The 13,177-nt window shown below is 32.7% G+C and overlaps 1 protein-coding gene across 1 annotated transcript in view; it reads left to right on the plus strand.

Annotated features, from left to right (window-relative positions):
- Positions 1-266: 266 nt before the first annotated feature.
- Positions 267-13,177, plus strand: part of LOC130441241 (arrestin domain-containing protein 1-like) — a 37,958-nt gene continuing 25,047 nt past the window's right edge. Inside the window, exons 1-3 of the mRNA XM_056774827.1 lie at positions 267-462; positions 6,386-6,497; positions 10,407-10,556. Coding sequence (XP_056630805.1) covers positions 6,392-6,497; positions 10,407-10,556 — 256 coding nt within the window. The 5' untranslated portion in view covers positions 267-462; positions 6,386-6,391. The remainder of the gene's footprint in view (positions 463-6,385; positions 6,498-10,406; positions 10,557-13,177) is intronic.

A 13,177-nucleotide genomic window follows, 5' to 3' on the forward strand; every position in this document is an offset into this window, starting at 1 on the left:
TCAGAGGCGGATGTTAGCTTTCTTGTTAAAAGTAATCATGTTAGCTACGGAAGGTTAAAAGCGGTGGTCTTATATCTTGTTTTATGTTATAAAAATGTTATTTTTGTGTTTATTCCATTGTTAAAAGAATTTTGAAAACTATTAGGAAAACTAACATATTCAATAAGCATTAGGAGAACCATAATAAATAATATAATAAATAAAAACATCTGGCTGTTTTTAACCATCACTTACTTTCATACTTGTGGCGCTACTGAACTAACATCAAACACGCCAAGCCAGGAGTCAGGGTCATTTCGATTTTAACTATCTGCGAGTGATATTGAAGTTCACCTCCTAGTATTTTATTAGAACGTTATTTTTGTGTACTGTAGTAGAATAATGTGGTGAAGTGATCTTTTTGTTTTAGAAAAGACAGCTGGTTTATAAGTGTGTACCTGTTGGATTGATTTGAAAATCTAGGTTAGTCAATTAGTTATTGCTAAAATGTGTTAAATTTTCCGTTCAATAAACGATTTCCATTGTTTATATGTAAATTACTTTGTTTTTAAAGATATGCATAGTGTCATAATTGTTTTATTACGCAATGATACGATATAAAATGTACGTTCCTCTAATTGTGAAAAATCAGTTTGGTAGTGACTACTACTACAACGACTATAAAAAAAGGCGTAATTATTTGATGTTAGCGAGAAACACATTGTATTTATCAATCATTTTATCGATAAATTCAACTCGTTTCGAAAACGAAAACAAGATTTGAATGAAGAATTTATGAAAACCAAGATGAAGAACGACAAAACATCTATTTATTATGCGTCATCTTTTGAAATACGTCAAGGTTTTGGGTGTAAACAAGCCGTTGAGTCCTGTGTTTGCAGAATAAATTATATATTATCTTTGCTTTTAATTTAATAATGATTTGTGGTTACGGATTAACACGAAAAGAAAATAAATTGTTTACATCCAATAATTAAAAAAATGTAGGTCGTGACGTTTTCACGTACCTATATGTTTTGTTATCTTTTTTATTAAATTTTTTCCTTCGTTCACAACCTTCTTGAATGAGGGTGCATAATGTGACCCCCCATAAGGTTTTTTTCCCAACAAAAAGTGCATGTAAATAAAAGTATATGCATATTGAAAGACCTGGCACCAGGATTAGACTGAACAGGGGCGCATTGAAGATAATGTATGTATGTATGGATTTGGGGTCTCGTATACACTGCGACCCAGATGATCTATTGCGTTCCCTTTTCTTGCTGCAATACTAGAGAAGCCTGTTTTTACAACTGATTCCTCTCCTTTTAAAATGTCTAGAATGTGGGATGGCTTTAATTGCCAAAGATCTTCGTTTTCTATTTCATACGCTCCAAGGTGTAGTGCTCTGGATCTTCAAAAACTAATTTAATAATTTTTCTTTTAAAAAAGGTAACAACCGAGCACAAATTAAAAGCGCTCCGAAACATGCCGCCCGCTGCAGAACGTGTTGAGTTTGTAGCGTATGTGTCAACGATCAATGCCGCTAGGGTTGTACAACAGCTGCACAACGGTTTCGTTCGCTGATTGCAACCAATGTGATGATCATAAAATTCTGCTGCCTGACTTGTTAAGCACTGTATCACAACTGTTTTGACTTCGTATTCGTCTTGAAGACCCTGACCGCCCAGGTGTTTCTTCAAGTGCAAGAACAAATGGTAGCAAAACGATACCCTTACTCAACTTGCCACGTCTTTTGTTCTGGATTGCACGACGCAGATTATTCAATGTCTCACAATAAGACGCTGCATTGATTGTCTCATTACGAGGCCGAAACTCCACTAGCAATACTCTTCTTCTGTCTCAAAAATTGTGCACATGATTTTTGTGGCAAAAATTGTTTGCTTAAACTTCACTTTTTTGGATGATAAATGTCGCCATTCCATAAATTTTAAGGAGGGGAAGAAATAAGATTTATTTTAGTTAAAGTATCAGTCATAAAATGTTAGGAAATTACCTTCGACAGTATTTTGTATTTATGGAATTTTTGACAGAACGTTTACATTTCTCCTAATTGTTGAGAAAACGCTATAAATATTTATTAAAAAAAACATTTTTGTGATTTTATCAGTTTTCAAATTTGATCACAGTGAATAAAATAAACGTCTCCGTGCGAGTGCAAGAAGACAGGGGTAGTCTACGCCGGCTCTTGCTCTATATTGTTAATATTGAAGATAGAACGAGCGAGGTATGGGAGGTTGTTCGAGTGGGCCTGAACTGCTAAGGAGATTAAAAAGTTTTAATTTTCGTCATAATTTTAACTACAATGAACATAATTCAATCCAGAAAAATATAATCACATTTAATTATTTAACAAATTAACTCCCTAATATTCTAATAGTATATTTTAAAAGCATATGATATTTCAAGAAAAAACAATACTAGAATAAAATCAGTAGAAATAATATAACAAATATAATTTTCGTGAAATTTTTTTGGGACTAATTATGTTAACATAATCAAAGTTCAATCCTCTTTTGACCTTTAAAGTCACAAATTTTGATTTGAATTTAGACTTTCCTTTTTAATATACTTGAACAAATAGTGCAATATTATTTTTTTCTAGAAAATGCACTCTTGAACCTGCTGCGTTTTCACAATATCGTCAAGACGTCAAACGATTTTGTTAAACCTCAGGGACATACAAATGGCTTAGGTCCTCCACTTTCCTCAACAGACAGAACACAATTTAAAAGACTGTACACATTAATAAACGAGTTGTTGGTTTTATAAAGCACAATAAATTTTATTATGATTACTACCATTATTACATTAATAAAAATAATAAGTTGATTTTAAATTTTAACTTTATAATAAAGCGTATAGTCTAAGAGCCCGTGAGGGTCAGACCTTCCTATCTTTCGTTAGGGTGAAAGTTCTTCCATGTGTGTCCCTAACACAGGTAAGAATGATGCCCACCCATGAAACATGGATCGTGGCAGGTAATAGGTAACAAAGGGATACAAAATCTTATCTCAAATTTATTAAATCATCAAGTTCAGTTTTTTAGTAATTTATTTGTAATAGCATTAAAACTCGTGATGCTCATTGCCAGACACATAGTATGGTTACAACCCTCCACTGGACACCCCTAAACTATAATGTTCTGTAAATATACTTACTGTATATTATGAAAGCTGAATTTTATATATTCAGAAAATTATTAAACTGTGTTTCCTCAATAACCAGACAGTTCTGTGGATTCTATCATACTGCCAGACGCATTAAAAGTGTCTAATAGTTGCGAGCGTGGAGATCATATGCAGCATCTGGTCCGAGTAAGACATTGCGATCTTTTACTATCGCTTATCCCGAATCGTTTAGTGATTTTTTTCCATAATTTATCAAGAAATTTAATTAAATAAAATTGTTACTGTCTGAATAATATATTTTCCCATCTAAAATCAGTAAATATTTTATAAGCAAATATCTATTATATCAAAAGTCTCTACCACTTAGTTCAAGTTTGTGGACCTAATGATTCAGAAATCAGAGTTACCTGTGATGTCATGGAAGATTCCGTAGGTAAGTAAGAGTTATCTTGAAATGTTGAAGGTTGTGCATCTGTAACCTGTTGACTGTAATATTTATTGAGATGTTGTTAAGACTCTGTTGATGCAGATTGTGAATGAGGTGCTTCTGAACTTAACACTGGTATCGACGACGAGATTGGAACTAAGTTACCAGTAAAAACATCACTTACTTTTTGTTCCTCTTTTTTTTCAGCATTCAAAGGTTCAGAGCTAAAATATTTTTTGATGCGACTTGTAAAAGATTTATAACATGCCCAGTGATAAGCATTGTCTGTTTAATCATCAGGTAAAATTACGTCTTTGTATTTGAGTGTTTTTTTTGTGTATTTTTATAAATTTTAGAATAGTCTGACATTTTACAAAGTTTCCACGGAAAATGTTGTTAAACGAATTTTGTAACCGACAAAACAAACTGATTTTAAGTTTTCGTTTCATGATAACTTCACTACCATTAAATCACATTTATAATAGTGCAAAAATAATCAATACAACTTTTACTACGAGCATAAACATTCGAAACTTAATTCAGAATAATACGAGTGCTGACGCTCCCTCTCACTCGTACCAGTTGCTGTATATTATCCCCACGTTCGCAACTATTAGGCCTTATCATACTACCGGATTTCGAGCGTCTTCAAAGCGGAACGGGCGCGCAACGATCACGCCGCGTACGCGCAACGAGTTCGCTGCGAATAGCAGTATGTACACCATTTTGTACAAACGCCAACCCGTACAATTTTTAATGATTTTTTTTTCTGAATAGTAATTTCCTAAATCCTGATACTCACCACCAGATACTGCTTATGATCTCCACGCTCGCAACTATTAGACACTTTTAATGCGTCTGGCAGTATGATAGAACCCACGAAACTGTCTTACAACTGAGGAAACACAGTTTAATAATTTTCTGAATAACACATACAAAATTCAGCTTTCATAATATAAAATAAGTATATTTACAAAATATTATAGTTTAGGGGTGCCTGGCGGATGGATATAACTATATTATGTGTCTGGCAATTAACATTGCGAGTTTTAATGCTATTACGAATAAAATACAAAAAATTTAACTTGATAATTTAATAAATTTGAGATCAGATTTTGTATACTTTTGTTACCTATTAACTGCCATCATTCTTACATGTGTTAGGGAGACAAATGGAAGAACTTTCACACGAACATACGAAAGATAGGAAGGCCTGGCCCATACGGGCTCTTGCTCTAATAGATTATGCACTGATTAGCAAATATATAATTTATTTCATGTTGATTACGAATTACGAAGTTAATATATATATATATATATATATATATATATATATATATATATATATATATATATATATATATATATATATATATATATATATAAATAAACTATAATGTTTTCAGCGAAGAAACAGGTATTACAAGTATAAATTGAATATAAAGATAAATTAATGATATAGCCTATTGGATAAAATTTTTAGACACAATTTAAAAGACTAACAAATTTATGAACCATTCATTGATTGTATAAGGAACAGTAAATAATGTATTGTTATATGAAATGAAATGAAAAATAGAAAAATCTCATACAATAAATTTTACAAACAAAGCGTTGACTATGCACTGAAAAAAAAAATAATGAGATCCTTTTCATGATGAACTCCCAATTACTCTCATTTTCCTCTGCAGATGCAACAGATTATTAATGCCTAAATGATCGCTTACGTAAAATACTTTGGATAAAATTGATATAACATATGTCAGCAAATGTATTCATCATAAGGACAGGAGTACGGAATACAGTTAGAAGTTGTACCAAAGATAGTAATTTAAATCCTATCCAAACGTTTCATACGAAGTACTAGAAATCTTTGCTAATATGCCATCGGACATTGGAAATGAAGACCTCAAAAGTTATTTTAATAAAGACATAATCACTTCTAAATGTGAAAGTGAAGAAAGTCTAGATCCTCTTGGTAACCTGAAGGTCATAAAGAGACTGAGACTGAGAGTTAGTAACCAGCTGTTTTGGGTAAGCCGTCGGATTAGTATCAACATCTGATTTCGAAGAAACTTCGTATGTGAGGTGTGTTGGTGGGAGGTAATGCTAGAGAAATTCGGAATTGCGGAAATTCCTCTTAGTGGAGATATCAGAAAAATGAATTTCAGTGCTCTGATATGGTGTTATAATCAGAAAAAGGGGATTCTGATCCCCGAGCTCGAGATTATTTTGAATAAAGGCGGTTCTCAGACTGAAAGTATAGAGATGAGATCGATACACAACAAGGAAATCCAGGAAACCGATCGAATTTTATATCTAGTGTATGGAAATCACATTTACCTAACTTAACCCAACCCAACTTATATAACCAAACCTAACCTCGTTTATATTGAGAAAAGTTGACACCACATGAAGGTGAACGATAGTCTCACAAGGAAGCTATCATCAGTTTATAATGGTTTATCTAGTTCTATCTGGTTTTTCTGGGAAAGTATTCACTCATTCGCGTCCCGACCTATATGAAGGAGCTCGGCTCGGATTCTAATAAATCTTATATCGTTATAATCATTATAATCTCACAAACTGAAAACGAAACGAACGAGTTTTGGGGAACTAATCTTCAAATCTTCCTTTAGGTAGAGTTCCTGCAGGCTGACGTTTTTGTCAGTCTTTAAATATTACAACAATTGTTGATCAATGTTCAATGGATTAGAGTTAAACCTGTCAAATGATCAATAAAATGAATTTGCATGTGATATATCGATACCTAGTCTCTATCAATTACAAATTAATCATGTTATTACCAATGTTATTTTATTTTCAGCGCATTATGAGTTGTGCAATTGAAGTAGTAGGATCAGATGGGACCTTCTCCCCTAGAGATACAATTAATGGCGTAGTATCTGTGAGGTTACCAACAGAAACACATATTAATAGTAAGTGATGCATTTAAATAATATCCCATTAGACCCGTTTTGAAGCCAAACGACTCTTGACCGGAACTCCAAATTTTTTAGAATTTATTATCAAATATGAGGATACACAAAAATGAGATTTCGTATCAGTGCTATTATTGTAATGGTTTTCTTCGAATTTATTTACTGTTTTTAATGGTGGGATGAATTCATACACATGGTATTTCTTATTTACTTATTCACTTAATTTATTTATACACTAACACTAAACCACTAAACTATACACTAAGACTTATTGCTAGACACTTATTTATTTGATAACAATCTTTACTTGCCTGATATGTTCGGCCTATTTATATATTTCTCAATAATTTGGTTCTAGAATGTAAACATACAAAAAACGCCTTTTTTTAATTGATGCTGTAAAAACGACTACAACTTACTCTTTATAAGTTATAAAATTAAAGAGACTGCCACCGCCAAACTTTAGATTCTATTAACATAATAGAATAGTACTGCCTTTATGATCTGCCTCAGTGAACGAGTTCCTAATGTTGTAGTTAAGTTAGTAGAGTGTTGTTAAATTTATACCTCTTAATGTAGGGTCCGTCAATGAATCTTGATGAAACCTTTTTGAATGTTTTTCACTGTTAATAGGAAAAAGTGTAAAAAATGATTTTTCACGGTCTCAATTTTTTATTAATAAAAATAAATGATTTTCAACTCACCGGGACTTTAATTAATTAATCATAAAAAATATTCCATTTTAAACTATATTCTGGGAAGAAGAACTACTTAAACCTTGAAAGATAACAAAGATATCAAGGGGAGCATTATAAAGGGGACTACGCAGATAACGGCGCCATTTCTACATGCGAAGTACGCGTTCCCATCATTTAGACTAGACGTGCTTTTACATTTCTTTTTGTTTATATGTATTTGTGTATTATCATTATTATTGGGCAGTTACTTAATCTCTGAATATTATAATTCCGGATCCATGGTATATTTTTTCACTTATATCAAGCTAAATTTGCGTGAATAGCTTCATTTCGATGAGACGCCCAACAATTTCCGATACGAAACTCCCGATTGTGGTAGCTAAAAAAACGTAGCATGATAAAATATGTCGATTTGATGAAACTTAGTACTGGATTTTTTTTTGTTAAATCTGAAGATAATCGGAAGTAAAAGTTTCAAAACGGCGCAACGAACTGACATTTGTAAAGCTATGCGTCATATAGATAAAAATATTCATTAAGCATCTTCTTCAATTGCTCAGGGAATGTGAATTTTGTCTCTGATTAGAGTATCGGTAGTCTAATTGTCCCTAAATAGTTAAGTTGGTGGAAAATAATCCAAGGATTGATAGTGATATTGTGTTGTTGTTGCTCAGTGTGTGGAAACCACTCCTCTTACATTAAAAGTACATTAAAATGATATTCTGAAAATACTTATAGAAATCGATAAATAATGAGATTCTAGAAAGAAAAATATTTTTACGTAACGAAACGATTGGAAACGTAAATTTTTCGTCAACAAACATGTTTTGAATGTATTTTTCCTAATAACTAGAAAAATTAGTAGTTTACAAAGAAACTGTTAAATAATAGCAGAAAAATTCTAATTTTTGAAGAAAATTGTATGAATGTTTTCTAAAGAACATGAAAACATTGTTCTAATAAATTTTATTCGAAATCTTCAACATAATAAGCAACACAGAAGAAATAAATTGTTATTCATTTTACGCAAAGAAATACAGAACTCGTTTATTTACAAGAGAATTGAAGCTAATAATACCACAAGGAGAGTAAGGTTAGGACAACCTCGATCTAGAATGGTTGTGGTTCAGTCCACGATTTGAAAACTTTAGTAACAAGCAAACCACCCTACCATCTTCTCTTTTTTATACAGGTTGCGGGAGTGAAACCCTGGATACATCGAAATTGGGTGAGGCAATCAATAATGGTTACCGTTATGCTCCTCGCCTCAAAACACTTTAGTCGCCATGGAACAGTGTTCAAAACAGCGTTTGCTGTGAAAGCGTTTTATCAAACCAGTAGCTATGTAGCAGCTCAGCGTCTTATTTTGAAGTTAATCGCAATCTGCCAGTGTAAATACAATAAATTTGTGGAGTTGAAAATATCTGCGAAACGAAGGATGAGAATGAGCAGCTTGTTCATAACGTTTGGATGAGTACGAGCTACATTTTAATCTCTCGCAATTTGTGAACAAACAAAACTCTAGGTACTGAGGTGATCAAAACCCTTATCAACTTAATAAACAACCTTATCACTCAGCTAAGATGTTTGGTGTGGCATTTACTCATCGGGAATTATAGGACCATTTTTTTTTAGAAAATAAAAGGGGGTAATCTGTTACCGTGGTCGTTGAATGGTATTCGGAAATGTTAGGGTCTTCTTCATTCTTCCACTTCTTCAACATGCAGTGAGCATTTCATGAAAACAGAGCTACAAGCTACACAGACCGTGTAAGCTTGAATATTGTTAATGAGATTTTCTCGTATCAGGTTATTCCCAAACAGAGCGACTGTTTGGCCTCCCCGTCCATCTGATATAACACCATGGGATTTTTTCTTGAAAAAAGTAAAGTGTACAAAGAACGACCTCATACAGTTAAAGTAGGTACTCAAGGAAAAAATCCAATTGAAAACCATGATAATTCCTCATCACATGCTTCGCCTGCCGCACCATATAGATAATTTTTATCACTTCCAATACAGAGTAAAGTTTTGCAATTTTTTTTTGCATTATAGCCGTTATACTCTATGCAATAGTTGCTTATTGTCATTTTTGGAATCTTGTGCCATCAGTACAATGTCTAATGATCCCTCCAATGGTCTTAAATTGTTTGATGAATCTTATTTCTGTTTTCTCTCCATGAATCCTTGGCCAAATCGGTATGGATATTGTGCATTACTTCTATTTGACCATAAATTCCTTGTCAAAAGAATCATTTAACAATTCCATTGGTAGAGCACTGTTACTGTATCTTCTGCATCCTATCCTATCGTCCCACTTTTATCAAGCTTTCCTGTAATAAAGTTCCCTTTCACGTCGTACTGTTTAGGTAACCATAAGCTTACTTTAGTGCACGAATATAGGAGAGTACCTTGAGATAGCTCATTACCAGTTTTGTTTTTGTCATTTGTGATTTCCGGCGGTCCGTGTAGATCAGAAGCTCCCACACTTTTTTTTTTCTTCAAAATATTATTGCTTTAGTAGACCCACAACTGATACATTTTTGCCATATTTTCAAAACTCATAAAAAAATATCTTCTCTAACGAAGGAAATTTACATAGACCTTTGTCGAGGCCACCGTGTAAATTATTGTGTTTCTGTTTGATTTACTATTCTCCTTTGACAGTCTGGCAGCCTCTCTATTGTGTAGATTTTCGCTTGAAGGTTTTTACAACAGTTTTTAGTCTGTACATCTTTTGGGAGGATTTAACATACCATTCTTCTATTTTAGGTTCTGAGCTAAATGATCTTTAAGTATTTTTTTATATTATACCAATTTTCTTCTAGATTGAAAAAAATATTTCCAAAAAATTCTCAAAAAAAAAAGTAGACCCCAGAAAGATGGATATTTTTTTATTTAATATTTTAGTATTGTTTTCAAAATCGCTTAGTTAAAAATTAATAGAGATATTTGTTTAAAATTTGCAGTTGATAGAAATCTTCCTTCATCCCTTTAATTTTAAAAAATTACTAAAACAAGGGTCATAATTTATTAAATACCATATAGACGTCGAGATTTCCTATTTAGTATACAGCTGCTATACATAATGCTATGCTACACTTAAGGGTTCGAAAATGTTAATGATTTTGTCCTCAGTTACTGAATTATATCTGAAATTTCAAATATTTTTTTGTACAAATCTATCCAACCTTTTTTTTTATTTTTAGACATATCATGCTCTATTACTGGGAAAGAAAAATCTGCATGGAGCATTACTGAAAACATATACAACCAGAGAACAAAAAATTTTTGCACGGGAATAGTATATTACACAGGCGAAAACACATTGTTATCGGACAGTGTTATTCTAACAAGTGGTAAATATTCAACAGTTATAACATATTAAAATATTTCTAAGACAACAAATTTCATGAAAAAATTGTTACAATTTGTAGACAAAAGCTTGTAAAAACAGAAGAAAACCACAATAAGTAATAGAATTGTAGGTAGTAATTAGTATATAAGTAGTATACAAGTCCACGGCAAAAATTAAACCACTATGGAACTTGTCCGAAATTAAATATTATTATTAGAATAGAAGTCGTTTACAGAGAGAGGCACTTTTCCGGTAAATATGCCTTGAAATTATTGCGGAATGCAGGAAAAAATGATATCGATATGATTTCAATTGGCAAGTGATTATGCATTATTTTTGCATTGTATTTTAAGCCCTTAAGTAATTCTGAGCATGGAGTAGATAGGACGTTCCTTAGTGGACAGCCGTACAACGATCTTCTGAAATTGGAGAAGCGTGCTTACGAATTCAGATTCAAAGATAAATAAGGAAAGAAGAGTGGGAATTTTCAATCCTCTAAAGAAATCCTTGCACTGAGCTCTGCTGTTTAGGTCAAGTAAACATCTAACAGCTCTCTTTTGTAGTTTGAAGATTCGCTCGAATTGAGTCGCACCCAACGTACCCCGGAGGGAGGGGCAATAAACTGTCAAGGATAAGTTCAGTTCTTTGGAAACTGATCTCAGTGCAAAACAGGAGGCGGTAATATGTAACCCCCATCTCAAGGAAATTTCAACAACAAGCGCTAAGAATTTTACAGATTCCTCCAATTTAGTGGAAAAGGCGGCAATGTTGTTTTATATTATAAAACTTCAGTTTTATAAAATTCGAAACAGAAAAGATCACTAAATCACAAGATATGGTCCTATAAAGTGCCGTGAGATCAGAGTTGTTCCAAGAGAAACTAGTGTCATTTGCAAATGACCATATTTTACCACTGATGTCTAGATAGGCGATGTCGTTTATAAATAGAAGAAACAAACTAGGGCCTAGTACTGAGCCTTGGGGCACTCCACATTCTAATGGCTTGCAAGAAGACATTGTTGTATCAACCCTTATAAGCTAATTTGTCCACCTACATTTCTATTATGAATAATGTAAACCTTTCAAAATGGATTCACAAACAACTGAATTTAGTGATTCAACCAGAAGGTATTTTTAATTTATGATTTTAAGTCAAAATATATTGAAATTGGTTTTGAGTTGGAATTTGTTGAATCATTGGTGATATTCATACTGAACACACTGTTTACACTACCACTACATTAACACTCACAATTACAACGCGCTTTTCTAAAACCATCGTCTCCAGAAACGAAGGTAAACTAAAACCTATCAACTTGACTTACTTATTTATGATAAATTTTCTTACCATTTCATTCGAAAATAAATTATTCACATTATATTTATTTCATGAATATGACTAACAGCGTGCCCGGCAATACGGGTTCCTTAATCAGGCATCGACAGATCTCTTAGTCTGTCCAACATACTTTCAGTCATAATTATTACAACTAATTTCATAAATAGCTTTTTCACACTTATTATTTTATTTTTGAGCTACCCAACAATTATTTTAATGTTTTGCTAGATTTATGAATGAATTTGAAACCCACTTTATTAAAGATGCCTTCCAATAACTTTGTATAAACATAAACTAACAGTATAATTGGTGTAGTGATTATATAAACAGTGTATTCGTTATACACACGAAATGTACATAATTTTCGTACATTTCACGGTCTTTCTGCATAAAATTCTAACCACAGAACAGTAATACTAAAAACTATATACCGTTGGTATCCAAATAACGTGGCAAGTGTGCGAAAAAAGTATCAGCACTTAAGCTTATCACACGGTTTAACAATGTAAGAGACCATTTTCTAAAGAATTTTGTTACTCGAGATAAAACTGAAAATGGAGACAATATAAAGGCCAAAGTCGGAGCAATTGTTGCACACGCTCTTCTTGTTAAACCAAAAATAAAACAGAGTGTGACTATGAGGAAGATAACGAGTACGGTGGAAAGTCTACTGTAGATCCTATTCCAGAGAGCAATACAAAACAAACGAAAAGGCATAGTCAACGCTTCACTACTAACTGAGCTCTTTAGCAAAAACATAGGAAAACTGGTCTCGGCATGACAGATACCTCAACCTTCATGATAAATTTGTAGAAAATAAGTATGACTGAACACTCAATGAATAGATTATCCAAACATTTGAATCAGTGAAAAATTAATTTGCATTTGAAGACGCTATTTTGGGAAAAGACGAACAAGAGCAATGATTCGAGCAGGAGAGTTCCTCAAAAAGCCGTTGGGCAAAATAGTCATTGTTAAAACTAATCAATATTTTTTTAAAATGTACAGGATAGGCTTGATTAGTGATTTCTATATCCTAAGAAGTATTTAAACATGTTGATTGTGTATACCGATCAGTTTATTTTTGAAGAGCGGGTTATAACAGGGATTTAACAAGTTTCATAGTAACATTGAAACCATAACCCTTATAACATAAGATTTGCCATTTCATTTTCAGGCGGGTTAGGTTCATACTATTATTTAAATGTGATGATTTTGTAGGATTGATGTTCATTCGTGCTGTTGCTATCTTTTTAGTATGCTTTCATCGGCTTCCTGTGTTA

The sequence above is a fragment of the Diorhabda sublineata genome, chromosome 3 (assembly GCF_026230105.1).
Source record: "Diorhabda sublineata isolate icDioSubl1.1 chromosome 3, icDioSubl1.1, whole genome shotgun sequence".
Taxonomy (NCBI): Eukaryota; Metazoa; Arthropoda; class Insecta; order Coleoptera; family Chrysomelidae; genus Diorhabda; species Diorhabda sublineata.